General features: G+C 61.2%; 2 protein-coding genes across 27 annotated transcripts in view; one reads left to right on the forward strand and one right to left on the reverse strand.

Annotated features, from left to right (window-relative positions):
* PDE4DIP (phosphodiesterase 4D interacting protein) overlaps positions 1–8,175 on the forward strand; it is a 36,614-nt gene extending 28,439 nt beyond the window's left edge. For 12 of the 19 annotated variants that reach the window (XM_086842282.1, XM_086842289.1, XM_086842286.1 and 9 more), the window contains 20 exons: positions 325–413; positions 547–695; positions 779–1,091; positions 1,177–1,345; positions 1,465–1,581; positions 1,661–2,135; positions 2,372–2,607; positions 2,822–2,873; positions 3,095–3,312; positions 3,456–3,650; positions 4,167–4,388; positions 4,502–4,633; positions 5,569–5,688; positions 5,778–5,955; positions 6,039–6,163; positions 6,361–6,462; positions 6,609–7,057; positions 7,138–7,276; positions 7,376–7,422; positions 7,656–8,175. In XM_086842282.1, the coding sequence (XP_086698408.1) occupies positions 325–413; positions 547–695; positions 779–1,091; positions 1,177–1,345; positions 1,465–1,581; positions 1,661–2,135; positions 2,372–2,607; positions 2,822–2,873; positions 3,095–3,312; positions 3,456–3,650; positions 4,167–4,388; positions 4,502–4,633; positions 5,569–5,688; positions 5,778–5,955; positions 6,039–6,163; positions 6,361–6,462; positions 6,609–7,057; positions 7,138–7,276; positions 7,376–7,422; positions 7,656–7,688 (3,560 nt within the window). In that variant the 3' untranslated portion in view covers positions 7,689–8,175. Of the gene's footprint in view, positions 1–324; positions 414–546; positions 696–778; positions 1,092–1,176; positions 1,346–1,464; positions 1,582–1,660; positions 2,136–2,371; positions 2,608–2,821; positions 2,874–3,094; positions 3,313–3,455; positions 3,651–4,166; positions 4,389–4,501; positions 4,634–5,568; positions 5,689–5,777; positions 5,956–6,038; positions 6,164–6,279; positions 6,463–6,608; positions 7,058–7,137; positions 7,277–7,375; positions 7,423–7,655 lie in introns of all 19 variants that reach the window. The other 7 variants (XM_086842283.1, XM_086842284.1, XM_086842275.1 and 4 more) reach the window with 6 other exon arrangements.
* A 204-nt stretch (positions 8,176–8,379) lies between these two features.
* Positions 8,380–16,010, reverse strand: PRKAB2 (protein kinase AMP-activated non-catalytic subunit beta 2). 8 transcript variants are annotated; one of them, XM_086842310.1, is made up of 8 exons: positions 15,926–16,010; positions 13,202–13,379; positions 12,814–12,980; positions 11,889–11,982; positions 11,203–11,317; positions 9,940–10,073; positions 9,582–9,650; positions 8,380–9,295 (listed from the first exon to the last, which is right to left on the reverse strand). In XM_086842310.1, exons 2-8 carry the CDS (start codon positions 13,361–13,363, stop codon positions 9,218–9,220), a joined length of 819 nt encoding a protein of 272 aa, XP_086698436.1. In that variant the 5' UTR covers positions 13,364–13,379; positions 15,926–16,010; the 3' UTR covers positions 8,380–9,217. The 8 variants fall into 8 exon arrangements, with proteins under 8 accessions (XP_086698436.1, XP_086698431.1, XP_086698437.1 ...); XM_086842305.1 differs by having other exon boundaries at positions 11,197–11,317; positions 15,926–15,991; XM_086842311.1 differs by having other exon boundaries at positions 15,868–15,928.
* Positions 16,011–16,200: the final 190 nt, after the last annotated feature.

Below are 16,200 nucleotides of genomic sequence, written 5' to 3' on the forward strand. Positions count from 1 at the left end.
GAGGCTGTGCTGCTGCTGCCGGCTGTGCCTGCGGGCGGCTGCTGCCCGGCCCTGTCCGCCAGGGCAGCGAGAACAAGGTGTGGATGGGGCAGGAGCATCCCCGGGGCTGTCCCCTCCTCACTGATGGCTCCAGTGTGCAGGGAGGGGCTGGCAGCGCCCAGGGACAGCAGGGAAGCCTTGATCCAGCCGGGAGTGTCCCAGGAGCGGGACCCCCGCCCCGGGGCTGCCCGCAGTGGCCGTGGGTACCGGCGGGGAGGAGGGGACAGAGGCAGCGCTGCCAGCGCCGCTGCTCTCAGCGCCTTGCCGTGCTGTGCTGTCCCCTAGGTCAGGCCGCAGGTTCACACAGCGACGGCAGCACCAACTTCACCGACAGCATGAAGGAGGAGGCAGCCCGTGGCCTGGCAACCCAGCAGGTGAGTGGGGCAGCGCCGGGAACGGGGCTGGGCACTGTGCCATGGCCAAGGTGCGCCCCAGCCCCCAGGAAACGCCCCTGTCACCCCCTGTCACCCCCTGTCACCCCTGTCACCCCTGTCTTTGTGCCTCCAGGGCACCCCCCGGGCCCGCAAGGAGCAGGGGGGCGCTGGCAGGAGCCCGGCAGGCACCGTGCCCGGACGGGAGCTGCGGGCTGAGGAGGAGCTGCGGGAGCTGAAGGCGCAGCTGGAGGAAGCCGGCTTCTCCTCTGTCTCCCACATCAGGCAAGAGCTCTGGGGCTCTGGGGCCGGCAGTGGCCGGAGGGGACACCCTGCGTGCCTGGCCTTACTGCGCCTCGTACCCCCAGGAAGGCGATGCTGAGCCTGTGCCTGGAAAACGCGGAGCTGAAGGAGAGGATGGGTGAAGCCACGTCGCTGCTGGAGAGCGGGGAGCAGGAGGAGCCTGGGCTGGGCTCTCTGACCCCCGAGCCCCGCAGGCTGCAGCGGAGGAGCCGCAGTTCCCCCGGGGAGCGCCCGGCCGGAGGCAGCGGGGATGGCCCGGGGGTCCCGGCAGAGAGGGGACCCGTGCCCACCAAACGCCCAGCGCTGGAGGCTCGGTCCCAGGGGGACACGGCCAAGAGACCCTGCCCTGGCAGCCCGGCTGGAGGGGACGGGAGCCGTGTAAGTGCTCAGGGAACCGGGCTGGAGGTGGAGACGGGGATGAGGGTGGGAATGGGGAGCTGACAGCGCATCTCCTCCCCGGCAGGTGGAGGGCTCGGCTCCCGGCGGGGGCTGGCCAGGGCTGGGCGCTGAGCTGCGCTCGCAGGTGGCTCAGGGCCAAAAGCAGTGCCAGGAGCTGCAGGACAAGCTCGCTGCCTCGGAGGCCACGGTGCGGGCACAAGCGGAGCAGCTGGAGAAGTACCACGTCCTGCTCCGTGAGTGTAAAGCCAGGGTGGGCTGGGGGTGTGTTCTGAGCCCTGTGCACCGTGCTGGGAGTGGGGCAGGGCTGCTGAATCCTGCCCGGGGGCCCTGAGCTGATGGCGCTGCCCAGCAGGTGAACCTCAGACACAGCAGCTCAGCAAGCAAGTGCAGGTGGACTTCCAGGACCTGGGCTATGAGACCTGCGGGCGAAGCGAGACCGAGGCTGACCGTGACGAGACCACCAGCCCTGGTAAGGAGAGCCAGGGTTCGGGGCATCCCTGTGCTTTGCCCACCCGGCACAGAGAAGTGACACCCTGTGCTCCCTGCAGAGTGCGAGGAGCCAGATGTGTTCAGTGAGACCAGCCTGCCTGAGGAGCTGGGCTCCCCGTGCCAGCCAGGGATGTCCAGAGCAGGCAAAACTGCCCAAAAAACCATGGCCCTGGAGGATGTGGAGGCCCTGCACCAGCACATCCAGGACCTCAAGGCCCAGCTGCTCAATGCCAACAAGGTGATCCAGAGCCTGCAGCGCCGTGCCCGCTCCATCTCTGTCACCAGCGGCTACACCTCGGGTGCCGAGCGGCCCCAGCCGGCTCCCAAGGCCTTGGCGTCCCCGGCCCACAGCCTCACGGACGAGGACGAGGGCTGGCAGTCGGACGGTCACGGCACGCTGTGCCCACCCGCCCTGCGGGCACACCGCGACCTGCAGAGCCTGGTGCGCCGCGTCGCCCTGCTCGAGGCACAGCTGCCCGCAGCCAAGCACGGAGCCTCTTTGCCCAAGGAGCTGCAATCTGCCACTTGGCCAGGGTATGGCCCTGGGGGACACAGGGGTTTCCAGACGGGAGATGCTGGGGTTTCCAGGAGCTGCCTGGTGGCTCCTTGTCGCACGGTTTCCCTGCAGGCAGGTGCCTGGGGTGTTTGTGTGGCGGGGCAGAGCCCCAGCAGCGGATGATGCGCAGATCCCCTCCACGGCACTTCATCCCTGCTGTGTTCTCAGGGAGTCTGGCTGCCCTGTGAACAGCCTGCTTGCCCATCTCTCCTAGGAAATACAACTCTCTGATCCAGGCCCAGGCTCGGGAGCTCTCCCACTTGCGGCAGATGCTGCGGGAGGGCCGTGGCGTGAGCCGCAGCCTGGCCCAGCACCTGCGGGACGCCCTGCGGTCCTTCGAGGACCTCCTTCGTGGCACTGACATCGACTACTACCTGGGCCAGGGCTTTAGGGAGCAGCTGGCCCAGGGCAGGCAGCTGGCTGAGAGGCTCAGTGACAAGCTGGGCACCAGTGAGTACCCCTGGGGGGCAGCGGGGCTGGATGCCATGGGTTTGTGCTGGGTCAGGAAGGGATGCTTTGATGGGTGAAGAGCAGGAGACACTCTCACATCATGGGAGATACCTGCTTAGAGCTGGGCTGTCCTGTCCTGCCATGGCTCTGTGTGGGACCAGGCATCCTGGGGCATGGAGACACTGACTGGCTCTTTCCTGGCTTGCTGTTTCAGGAGATCGACAAGATGGGGAGGACAAAACCAGTCACGAACTCCTGGCACAGAGGTATCTGTTCCCAGGGAAGGGTTTGTGGGATGTGTTTGGCATGGGCACCCTGAGAATCACCAGTGCCCTTCGGGTCTCTGCCTCAGGTGAATGTCCTGGGGCTGCCTCTGCTCTGGGGATGGGGAGCCCCATGGGCAGCTCGTGGCACATGGCATGTGGGGCACCAGGTAGGAAAGGGCTGTGGGATGGAGGTCAGACCTGGTGATGGGCCACGTCCACAGGCTCAGCCAGGAGCTCCAGGAGAAGGAGAAGGTGATTGAGAGCCTGGAGGTGAAGCTGCAGGAGCGCTCTGAGTCCCCAGGTAGCAGCTGCCCACCCTCGGAGTCATCCCACTCTGCCAGCAGCTCGTCCTTCACCTCCGAGGGGCTGGAGCCCTGCTCCGATGGGGACGTGGCCAGCGAGTACAGCCAGTGCCACGAGGAGCCCGCCCAACACACAGGTACTGCACGGTGACCAGGGACCACAGCTCCGGTGCCTCTGGACACAGGGATTGGCTTCCCGGGGTCCCCAGGGAGGAGGGCTCTCTGCCAGGCTGAGCCACAGCCACAGTAACACCTCTCTGTGTCTCTCTCCTGTCTCTAGGCCTTCACTTTGACTCCTTGGCCAAACCTGTTAGTGCCCCCCTGCCTGCCCTGGCCCCTGGGCTGTCCCTCTTCCTCCCTGCCGGGCCCCCTCCTCCTGCGGCCCCAACACTCCTGGGCTGCTGTGGGAATTCTGTCTGTTCCCTGGCTGAGGCACAGCAGGAACTGCAGCTGCTCCGGAGGCAGCTGGGAGAAAGTGAGCACTCTGCCTCTTGTTGGGTTTGGTCCTGCCTGCCCTACATGCTGTGCTGGGACACATCATCCCCCACCCTCTCTGACCTGCATGTCCTGCCCTTGAGCTTCTCCTTCTTCTCGGGGCTGTGGCTTTGAGGTCGGGTCCCTCTGCTGTGGCTGGGGGACACTGGGGACATACGGAGAGGATCTGGTGGGTTGGAGGGACCCCGCCAGAGATGGCACTGGCCCTGGGTGTAGACACTGGCATATCCCAGCTCCTCTAGGAAAAGGCTGATTTGCTAAATTGTTGTGTGTAGAGTGGGGCTGAGACCCTCCCCCTCGTGTCACATAATCATCAAGTCCTGGGAGAGCCCCTGCTCTTCACAGGGAATAGGTTTGATTGGGACAGGAGCTCAGCCACGGGGGACACCGGACTGCACTGTTGGTCAGAGCAAGAGGGGGGAAAAAAGCAGATGGAGGGAGTGTGTTGCCCCATTCTTCCTACCTGCTCATCGTCCTTCTCCTCCTGTGTGTGCAGGCGTGACACTGCCCATGGCACCAGCAAAGCCTACAGTGCCACTGGGCCCCTTTGGAGAGGGCAGCAAAGCCCCAGCCCCGTTCTGCCCACACGGAGCACGGCAGGGCCTGGCTGAGCTCCCGGGGGCCACCCAGCCCCGCGGCCTCTGGGACGTGTCCCCGCCGGGCCAGCTGCCCTACGGGGCCCTGCCGCCGGGGTACCCCTCCGGCCACAAGCTGACAGGTATGCTCCGTGGCAGAGGGCACGGGGACATCCCTCCTGCCTCTGGGGGAGCTGGGAGAGATCCGGCAGCACGGCCTTTCCTGCCCTGAGCTGTGCCCCTGTGGCTGTGGCAGGGGCAGACCTGCTGGAGGAACACCTGCTGGAGATCCGCAACCTCCGGCAGCGCCTGGAGGAATCCATCTGCACCAACGACCGGCTCCGGGAGCAGCTGGAGCAACGCCTGGCCTCCACCGGCAAGGCCAGCGGTATGGGGCTGCATGGGGCTGGGGCTGCTGGGGGAAACCCTCTGCTTGTCCTTCTGCTCATCCCTTTGTACATCCCTCTGCTCATCCCTCTGCACATCTCTGCACATCTCTGCATATCTCTGCACATCTCTGCACATCCCTCTGCACATCCCTCTGCACATCCTCTGCACATCTCTGCTCATCCCTGTGCACATCTCTGCACATCCTCTGCACATCTCTGCATATCTCTGCACATCTCTGCATATCTCTGCACATCCCTCTGCTCATCCCTCTGCTCATCCCTCTGTACATCCCTCTGTACATTCCTCTGCACATCCTCTGCACATCTCTGCTCATCCCTCTGCTCATCCCTGTGCACATCTCTGCACATCCTCTGCACATCTCTGCACATCTCTGCACATCCCTCTGCTCATCCCTCTGTACATCCCTCTGTACATTCCTCTGCACATCCTCTGCACATCTCTGCATATCTCTGCACATCCCTGTGCACATCTCTGCACATCCTCTGCACATCTCTGCATATCTCTGCACATCTCTGCATATCTCTGCACATCCCTCTGCTCATCCCTCTGCTCATCCCTCTGTACATCCCTCTGTACATTCCTCTGCACATCCTCTGCACATCTCTGCACATCTCTACACATCCCTCTGCTCATCCCTCTGCTCATCCCTCTGCTCATCCCTCTGCTCATCTCTCTGCTCATCTCTGCATATCTCTGCACATCCTCTGCACATCTCTGCACATCTCTGCACATCTCTGCACATCCCTCTGCACATCCCTCTGCACATCTCTGCACATCCCTCTGCACATCCCTCTGCACATCTCTGCTCATCCCTCTGCTCATCCCTCTGCTCATCCCTCTGCTCGTCCCTCTGCTCACCCCGTGCACCACGGGGCACTGTGGACAGAGGGTCAGCACCGCTCCCCTCCTCAGGATTACCCAGTGATGTCTATGCCCAGACACCGGAGCTGGGGCTGCAGCTGAGCAGGGAGAACCAGGCTCTGCAGGAGGAAAACAGGACCCTGCAGCTCCAGCGTGACCACCTCTCCCAAGGTGGGGCTGGGCCAGCATCCTGGGGCTGGGCCCCAGAGGGCACCGGCTGAGTGGGGTGGCGGTGACAGCTCCGTGCTCTCTGTCCCCAGAGCTGGCACGGCTGCAGGAGGCACTCCTGGCTGCCTGCTCCCGGGCACGGGAGGCTGAGGCGGAGCTGGGCCACAGGCGTGGGAAGCAGCGGAGGCTGGCGGAGGAGCTCTCCGAGTGCCAAGAGAGCGTCCGGCAGCTCCGGGACGAGCGGCGCTCTCTGCAGGAGGACAACAACAGGTAGGCTTTGGGGCATTGCGGCCTTGGGGCCACGGGACGGGGAGGGATGGCTGGCACCGGACCCACTCGTGTCACCTGTGCAGGCTGCAGCACTCGGTGGCGCTCCTGCAGCAGCAGAGTGAGGAGCAGCGCCTGCTCCTGCAGACCCTGCGTGCGGAGCTGCTCGTCTACGAGAGCCTCCCTGGCCCCTCTGCTGAGACACGAGCAGGTACGGGACCCGTGCACAGCATCCCTGCCCAGCTCCTGCTCTTGCAGAGGGTGCCTGGCCCCTCTGCAACCCTTGGGTGTCCCCAGACACTTCCCCTGTGTCCTGTGACCCTGCAGGTCACACACAGTGCAGGACCCCAGCAGCCCCAGGCACGGAGCCACATGGATCTAAAGGGGCTCAGCTGTTTCTTGTTCCAGGCTGCTTCCCATCTCCTCCAGTGCGTGATGTTGGCACTAACTCGGCAGCTCCCCTCGTCTCCCCGCCGCCCTGCGGCACATCGGCGCTCCGAGGGACGGCCGGTGGGTACCAGAGCCTTGCCCGCCTGCTGGGCTCCGCCGAACTGCTGGCAGCGCCCTTGCCGGGCAGAGCTCAGGGCGCTCGGGTGCCGGGGTGGGTGCCGAGGGGAGCGGGCAGCGCTCCTCACCTGCCCCCGCTGGCTCCACAGAGCCCCGCGGGGCGGACGCGCTGCTGAGGAAGGGCGAGGGGCTGCCGGGGGCTCACGTCGTCGGCCGCCTGGACACGTACCGAGCCCTGGAGCAGCACATGGCGCAGGGAAAGGCCTTGGCCCGGGAGCTGATGTGTCTCACACGCCCAGCACTCGGGCCGGCCCCGGGAAAGGAGGTAAAGCGTGGGCAGGGCGGGGGCAGCGGGAGGCAGGGGGGCTCCGGGCCGGGGCAGGCTGCCGGCACTGCCCGGCCGAGCTCCCCGGGATGCGGCTGCCCCGGCAGCCCCTGCTCCCGCACCCTTCTCCCGCAGGGATGGACGGGCACAGGGCAGGGACACCTGTGGGGCAGCGCCAGCACCCTGCACGGCATCCTGGAGGAGTGCGTGTCTCTCCTCGCTGCTTTCTGGAGCGCTGCGCTGCCCGTGAGCACCGCCCAGCACCAGGGCAAGGTGAGCGGGCACCGGGGGCACCGGGGGCACCGGGGGGCAGCGGGGAGGGGCTCACTGCTCATCACACCCCTCCGTGCCAGGAGCAGGTGCTCCAGGGTGAGATCGCGGCGCTGCGGGCCCGGCTCTCCGAGAGGGAGGATGCTCTGCAGAGCACGGCCAGGCGGCTGCGCAGCACAGCCCAGCTCAAGGACAGCATGGAGCAGTTCATCGTCACTCACTGTACGTGCCCTGCTGGCACAGCCAAGCTGGCCGGGTCCCCATGTGCCACAGGTGGTTCTGCAGCACAGGGACCTCGCTGAGCCCCTCTCTCTCCTGCAGTGGCCAGGACACACAGTGTGCTGCGTAAGGCCAGGACGAACCTGGAGGTGAGTTTGCCCTGAGGGCCGGTGTGGGACAGGGGTGGGTGTCCAGGTCCTGATGTCCTGGGGATGGACACGGCTGGCACACACACGGTGCTGAGCGGAGCGCTGAGGGCTAGCTGGGTGAAACGTGTGGGGGACACAGGGACACATTCTCCCTTTGTGTCCTCAGCCAGCATGTCCATGTCCCCAGGGCCCAGCACTGCTCCTCCTCACTGCCATGTGTTGTCTCCTGCCAGGTGAAGGCCCAGCAGGCCCTGCCTGTGGCGTGAGGCCCGTGCAGGGCAAGGAGCAATGGCCAGCGTGGAAGAGCCCGCTGGCTGCTGAGCTGTGCCAGAGAGCTGGAGCAGACCCTGTCCCTGCTGCTCTGAGGGCTGGGGTGGAAAGGGCTCTGGGGTGTCCAGTACTACACAGTCAGTGGGTTTGGGCTGCTGTGGTGGTTGCATGCCCTCCACCAGCCTTTGCTTGCCATGGCAGCAGCAGCTGTTGGCTTGGGCTTTGTCTGGCTCCTGCTCCCTTCCACCCTCAGTGCTCAGAGTGGGCACAGCCCCCCACGCTGAGCACCCCTTGCCCTGGGACCTGGTCCCCCTGTAACCCTGTCCCTGCTTGTGGATATATGTATTTGTATATAGACAGAGGTATTGGAAATGCGTTTTGGGGACTCCAGATGTGTCGGGGCCCCAGCGCAGAGGAAGATGTAAGAAATGCCATATTCTGTTCAGTGGCTGAAGAGTCCCCAATAAAGGTTTCCTTTGGGTTGTGGTGTTTCTGGCATCCTGTCCCTGCAGCCATGCTCCCCCTCCCCAAACTACCTGCAGCACAGGCTGTCAAAGGCACTGGCTGTCCCCAGGGGGGGTTGCTCTGTGCCCTAACAACCCAAGGGCAGCTCTGTGCCACACTGGGTGCTCCCTTTCCTCCTCTTACTGTTCTAGACCCCCATCTCCAACACCAGGCAAGCAGCACTGAGAACAATAAATACTGTAATAAATAGAGAACCCCCTGTTCCATGGCACTGCTGCAGCAGCAGGCGGTGCAGCCGGGGTCCTGGAGTGCCTGCCTGGCTCTGCTCCCGCCAGGCCACTCCAGCGTGGGCGTGTGCCAGTGCCCCTCTGGCTGTGACAAAGTCAGCCCTGTCCCACAGAAGCTGCTGATGTTTGGGGACAGGGCATTGCAGTCCTTGATGGTGCTCTCACAGCAGCAGGTAAGAGTGGCTGTGTCCAGCTGTACCGTCCATCATGCTGGCTCGACGCTGAACCTCACAGAGGGCTGGGGCTGCAGAGCCCTCCTCAAAGCTGGGGGGCAGCCCCACAGCCAGGGCTGTGGGACAGGGAACAGGTGCCAGGCTGGAGTGTCGCAGAGCCCCCAGCAGACAAAGTCGCCTTGGAAACCCATTGCCAGGGCAGCAGCGCAACCTCCGGAAGAACAGGATGTGTTCCTGGAGCCTGGACTGGGTGCAGTGCCAGGACCACCTTGAGGCCCTCACAGGCTGGAGAAGACAGGCAGGGTGAAGCCCTTTTTGTGTTGGGTGTGAGGAGGGGCTGTTCTGGTGAGCAGCAAAGTGGTCCCAGCGACTCACAGAAGCCAAGGGAAACTGCAGGTGGGCGGAAACCAAGGGCTAAACCACGCCAGCAGGATGGGACAGCGTCACAGGCCCCCGTGGCCCTGAGCTTGTTGCTGGGGCCCGTGTCCCTGCCAGGTTGGAGGCTGGAGCCAGTGGCCAGTTGTCACACAGTCCCGTGGCCCAGTGTGTGCAGACAAGCGGCTTTTGGTGTCCTGCGTGGGGAGCGTGTGAGGCCCCTGCTCAGATGGGCTTGTACAGCAGCGTGGTGACGTACTTCTTCTTGTAGCGGTGCGTGGCACTCAGCACCATCACGCCGTCCTGCGGGAGGCACAGCCTCAGCACGTGGGGCCAGGGCACCCCTGGGGCTCAGGGAGCTGCCCCCAGTCCCACAGCCAGCCCCATACACGACAGGGCAGCGGGGCAGAGCAAGGACAGGCTCTGAAGGGAATTGTCAGGAAGTCACACCCTCTTGCCCCTGTGCGTGCCACACCTCTCCAGGCAGCCAGGTCCCATCTCCACCCCCAGCTGAGCAGGTTCTGCTCCCTGCAGGCTCCTGGGAGCCACAGCAGCTCCTCACCTACAGCCTGGCAGGACCTGTGCTTACCTTGATGGAGAGCGCGTAGAGGTGGTTGAGCATGACGTGGTTGGGCTCGGGCAGCAGTGCTGGGTCACACTAGGAGGAGAGGAGTGTCACAGGGGAACAGCAGAGCCCTGATCCCCCAGCCCCTGCCAGCTGCTGTCTCAGGCAGCTTGAGCTGCCACTGCCTCTGGCTGTTCTGAACAGGAACAGAGCTCAGCTAAGCACCAGGAGGCCAAATCAGTGAAATGGGAAAAGTGTGGCTTTTCCTAGGAAATGCCACAACCCCAATTCCCCAACCAAGGGGAGCCCAGGCTCCCTGCAGACAGGACTCCCTTTCCAACCCCAGCGTGGCTCTCTCTGTGGGCAGTATGCTGGTACACACCGAGATATTGGTGTCCTTGTTGAGGATGACCTGGAGGAGGTGAGGTGGGAGGATGGGTGGGGATTTGAAGCGCTCCTCGGGCCGGTATACGTACATCTCTTGGCCATAAGGTCCCGGTGGGGAGCTGGATAAATCTAGAGAGAAGACAAAGGCAGAGACATTAAATGACTGAAGCAGGATAGGTGAGCTCCTAAAAAGAACTCAGCAAGGTCTTTCAAGCACAAACATCCTCCACAAGCCATGGGCAGGGATCTATTCTACAACAACAGCTCAACCTGTTCGCAGCAGAAAAAGCAGCTGGGTGAGTCCATGGCAATTCCAAGCAGGGCTGTAAGCTGGTACATGCACTGACACAACACAGGCACCCCATGTTACCCAGCACAAGACCCCTCAAGCACAGCTCTTGGTCCCTCTCCCTGCAGGAAGCAGTTGGCTTGCTCCAGAGCTGTGCCCTCAGCAGCAGGAGCACAGGGAGCAGGCTGCTCTAGGTGCTGCCTGATAAGGAGCTCCAGGGAAGGCAACCAGGAAATCCACACTGAGCAGCTGTTCCAAGCATAGGAGCTTGTGGTCACTGGAAGGTGGACTGCCCACAGCTCCCAGCTACATCTGATCTGAACATTTGGGAACAGCCAAACCCAGATGGGCTCCATCTCCTTGGGCTGCTGCTGGCTTCTCTCCAGCAGTGTCTCTTTCCCAGGCTGGGAAAGGACATGGAGCTGAGCTGTATATGAGATGGGGCTGTACCAGGGACACACACACACACGACTGAGCTTCCTGCCAGCGTTTCTCACTGAGCCAGCACCACTGGTGCCTGTGTGGTAACCTAACCTGCTGCTGTAACACAAGCAGACAGGGAGGTTTGCAATGTGCTAGCACTGGTACAAATTACCTTGGCATGAAAACCAAGAGTAGCTGCTGAAAATAAACTGGATCCTGCTATCACCTAGCTTGTACCCCAGATCAGATGACTTACAGTTGACCAGACAGAAAGAGCTGATGCTCCTGGCATTTCTCAGTCCGAAATGGCTCCCTCAGCCACGCACTGCAGCAGCTCTGCTCTGGGATGGTGCTAGCACAGAACAAGGTACAGCAACACAGCCCCTCCAGAAGGACAAGGCCTCAGCTGTGGGCTGGGGAGGACAAGCTGCCCAGCACTCCTCATCCACACTGGGTGCATCTGTGCACCCAGAGCAGCGAGTCTCAGAGCAGAGGAGATGGAAAATAGCACATGCAAAGCTCTAATGCCACAAAACTCACCCCGACCTGAGGTTTCTGAGCTTTCCAGGGAATCCACCTTCAACGCATCAAACACCTCGAAGTCAGACTTCTTGACGTGGATGAGATTGTTTATTGTCCCCATCTGGCTGGTGACCACAGGCTGGAAAGAACTGGGATGAGAATCTTCCTGTGTTCACCTCAAACTGAGGCACATTCAATGCTCCTTAGATCCTCCCAACCCAAGCTGTCTTTGCTGTAATGCTACCTTTGAGCACAGGTGGCTGGTGTCCCTCTCTGCCCTACACTTGTAGAGCTCTGCTGTTTAGCCTGGGAGGATTTTCCTTTATCACAGGCTCCAACATCACCTCCTATTTCCATCCTCCATCCTTCTACATGCCCATGGGTAGGTGTGTTGTCCTTCCCATGCTGCTCCCAGCATGATTCAGTTTGGAGGAGAATCTGTGAGTGCTGACCTCATGCCCATCTTCCTATTGCCAATTCTCAGTGGGACTTGAGGGCCTTTTTGCATTTCCCTGCCCTCTCCCAATGCTTGCCCATAAAGCATGACTAAGTCCAGAGGAACCAGCCTCTGAAATGACTCAGGGGATGGAGGTGTGCCTTTTGTTCCAGGGGATAGTCTCTGCTCTTCCTGTTCCCCCTCTGCTGCAGTTACATCCTGTCTAGTTCCCTGAAGAAAACAATATCTGTACAGATAAAGCTTGGAGAATTACCTCAGATGGATCATGGACCCACTGGCCATCCACAAAAAATTTGTACTGGTGCTCTCCTTCTGGAAGGTCCAGGATAGCAACAAAGTCGTTGTGGCTGTGCAGAGAGAACAGATGTACAACAGCATCACCCTGTTGATGTTCTGAATGCTGCTCTTCCACGGGGCCCCAGGAACCAGCACTGCCCAGCCCCTCTACCCCAACAGCTTCATGCAGGGTTAGGCTTGCTCATCATCAGTGACCCAAGGCATGGCCACGACAGGCCACGAGCATTCCAAGCACCAGCATGGCTCAAACCCCTGGCAGCCCTGCTGCAAGTCCAGCCCTCTGTGCCCTGAGGAAGTGGATGTGACAGACACCCTGTGCAAGGCAGGCTAAGCAGAACACGGGGGCAAAGCTCCTGCCCTGTGCTGGCACAGAAGGACAGGAGAAAGTGGGACAGCTCTGTTTGTCAAGTCTGAAATTGAGATAAACTCACTCCAGATTAATTGCTAGAGTCCTACATGAGCTTCCATGTAAGTCACAGATATGTTGCAGAACAGCGAGAACATCATTGGGGCAGGAAGATATGTGAGGGACAAACAACTAACGCCCACTGGCAGCCATACAACTAGGCATGGGGTAATGCTGCAGCCAAGGGAAGAGCTGACAGCTTCTAGAGGACTGCTGCATACCTGGGCAGGCCTCTGCTGCCAGCACTGGCTGCTGTGTGACATCCAGCTGGGCAAGCAAAGTGGCCCATCCTGTCCTGTCCCCATTTCACAACTTCCCACTGTCCCTGCAGCACCACGCAGGGAAGGAGCTGACTGTGTGTTTGTCTCAGACCCACAGCTTGAGTGAACAGAGAAAAGCCAAGAGAGCAAAGGAAAATGTTCTCTGCACTGGAGCAGACATGAACATAGGCTAAATGACTTGAGGGACTGGCTACCTCTTGATGAGTGGGATCTTGGTGCTCCAGTTGTTGAAGGATCCGGAGATGAAGACCTCCTTGCCTCCATCAGCCCAGCGTATGACAGTTGGACGAGCCTGTTGGGATGGTTTCACTGACTCCTCCAGATCTGGCTGCCACGACACAAACTCCTTGTCCCCAGGAATCTGGGAGAAGAAAACCAGAGAGATGTGACTGAGACACAGAGACAACTGTGAACACATTCACACAGCTGGCCTCTACCAGCCCAGCTGCACATCACACACAGGAGCACCACAGAGCTCCTCCAGCCTTTTGAGACCCCTTGCATGGCTGGGAGCACAACCCCACACAGGCAGTGAGCCGAAGATCCAAAGGGCAGGCAGGGAAGGGAGCAGCCAAGCCCTACCTTGGAGTCATGGGAGCTGAAAACGCTGGGGTCGTCGGTGCTGCCCACCATGATCTTGTGCGGGTGCTCCTTGGCGGGGTGGGAGGCACTGGAGCCGTCGGAGCGGTGGGATTTGGAGCCATGGCGCTCCCCAGACACCCGCTCGCTGGTGGTGTTCCCCATGGCAGCTCAGCAGCCCCTGGCAGGGAGACAAAACAACGCTCTGCCTTTGCCCACGGGCTCTGGCAGCAAGGACAGGAGCACCAGAGCCATCTCCCAAATGTTCTTCGCCAGTGGAGATGAACAGCAATCCTAAAAAAGGCCCCAAGTTCATTTCCACTACCAAGTTTGGGAGCTGAATGGGAATTCAACAAATGAGACAGCTTGACCTAATTATAGCCATGTCCTTAAGAACCATCACTCTAGTTAAGCTGGTAATTGTTAAGACTCCAAAACCAACACAACTTCAATTGGGTCCCACATCAGCCCTTGGCAGCCAGCAGAGCAGAGCTGACAGGAAAAATAAAGCCAACCTTTACTGGCAAATCAAGTGCCTGGCATTAACAGAGCCTCTTTCACAGTCCTGCAGTCAGGCTTTACACACAACCCCCGACATCCAGCAAGAAAACAGCCAGGGACTGAAAGTAGCAGCTGTTCCACAGTCCCCAACAAGCCTCCAAGAGCTCGCAGGCAGAAGAGCAGAGCCTTGTGCCTGCAAAGGCGACAGGGAGCATTTAAAGTGTCCGAATGGAATCGCCCAAGCTGGAGCTTGTCCAAGGACAGGGGCTAATGCTGTGGTGTCTGCAAAAAGCTCAGCTCTCAGCAGCATTCACTTATGATTCACCAGGCAAGTCACCGTGTCAGCTGCAGCACGGCAGAGCGAGGAGGACCATTTGTTGTGACCTAGCCAGCACCTCCCTGCCTGTCTGGAGGGACACGGTGAGGGAAGGCAGCCCTGGCCACCTCGGTGTCCCTCTGCAGCTAGAGATGGGCCACCATCCCTAATGTCACCCAGCTCAGAGAAAGCAAAACAGGAGAACTGATCAAGCCATGAACAACTGCACACCTTTTAGGATAAACAACAAAGCCACTGCAAGCTACACAGGACTCTTCAGGCCTTACCCTCTTCCCAGGAGCTGAGATGGATTTAGGTTCTTGCCCACTTCCAGGCTTATTTTGCAGCTTTCTACCGTGGGCTCTGCAGAGCAAGCAAGGGGACAGCCAGCCTTGCTTCATGTGCTCACTTGTGACATTTGGTGACTTGTTTAAAGGATCAAGTTATACTAAGGGTGCCAAGCGAGTCTGCCAGCCAAAGCCAGGCTTTAGAACATTATGGAGCAATTACTATGGTATTTCTTAAATCCTGAGGGCTAAAAGGCAGCTCAAATGGGCAGCTAACCCATACCTCCACTCCTCTCAGTGCAGATCAAGTATACCTGAAGATCCAGGTCAGATGAGCTACACCTCTTGCTCTGACATCTTCCCCCTCTGCTCTGAGGAGGCTCAGACAGCTCCTCACAAAAACTGCCCCTGTACCACCAGACCTGCTGTTGTGGAGTTTCCTCTCCAGTATTTCCACTAAGGCTCCCTTACTTCTCATCTCTAGGGAGGAAGGCAGGAAAGGCTGAGCTTCCCTTGCAGCAGGACAGACCTGGGAGATCTGTGTAGGTGTTAATAGGAGTGAAGCTTCCCCTTCTCTTCTCTAAAAGGATTCCAGTCCCTCTGTCCCTTGCAGGTCTCGCTCTCCAAACACTTCCTGAGGCTTATCCCAAGCGGTGGCTCCTGTCTGGCGTGTGCCATCTGAATCCCCAGCATCTCACACACACACAGGCACCCGGCTCTTTGTGCACAGCCTGCAATACCTGGCTTTGCTGAACTAACTTTTACAGCTCAAACCCTCCTGCACCCAGACCAGCCCTCGTAGCATCAGGAGGTGGTGTGACACAGGTACATCCAAATCATGGATGGAAATGCTGCCAACACCAGAGCCCCAGCAAACCTCCACGGCATCTCAGGATCTCCGAAAGTCCAGTCAGGACATTCACTCCCAGTCTGGCAGCGACCCCCTGCCAGCCGCAGCCCACAGCAAGGTGGGTGCCTGCTTTCCCCATCACCAGAGCCCTTCGCTTCCAGCCAGCCCCATCTTCTCGTACGGAAAATGACAAGTGAATTATCCCCGTTCCCTCCCCGGGATGTGCCGCTCTCAGCCGGCCCGTGGCCGTCCCGGGAAGCGGCGGCACGGAGCCCAGGGCTTTCTGCAGCGGGGCTGGGGTCTCCAGCAGTACCGGGAGCACTGGCAGGCGTTCCCAGGGGGTTTTGAGTGAAGGACGGGGTCCAGCACCTCGCCGGGCTGACACCGCCCGGGCTCTCCCTCTTTCAGAGTCAGGAACCAGAGCTGAGCCCTCAGCTTGCCGTAAGGTTAAGGGGGTGAGCTGGGAAAGCGGGGGCGGAAAATCTCCCACCGAGCAGGCAGGGCTGGGGCTCGGGCTCGGCTCGGCGGGGCTGTCAGGGCGGGCTTGGCCCGCGGCTCTGCCGTGACCCGGGTGAGGAGCGGGACACAGCGGCAGGAGCCGGGCCCTCCCCAGGGGTCCGCACCGCTGCGGGCTCCGCGACACCGCTACACCCAGCCGCGCCTCACCCACCGCCTCCCGCAGCGGCGCCCGGGGAGCCGCCACCCTCACACTCACCCAGCCACCCGTGACACCCGCCCCACCGTCCCGGGGCCCGGGCCCGGCCCGACCCCACCTGCTGCCGCCGCCGCCGCCGCCACCGCCCCGCTCTCCGCCTCCGTCCAAGATGGCGCCACGCCCCGCCGGCCGCTGCGGGGCGCTCTGACCCGCCCCCCGCCCGCCATGTTTGCCGCGCCTCACGCCCGCCGCCATGTCTGCTGCGGGCCGGGCTGCGCCACCTCAGCGGGGACCCGGCTTTATTGCTCTTTCCCCGGCAATTTCCCGGTTTCTCCGACACCGCTGTGGTCTAACCCGTAGATAGAGCTGGTGGGGCTGGCGGGCCGGCACGGA

This window comes from Cyanistes caeruleus, chromosome 9 (genome assembly GCF_971803275.1).
Source record: "Cyanistes caeruleus chromosome 9, bCyaCae1.hap1.1, whole genome shotgun sequence".
NCBI lineage: Eukaryota > Metazoa > Chordata > Aves > Passeriformes > Paridae > Cyanistes > Cyanistes caeruleus.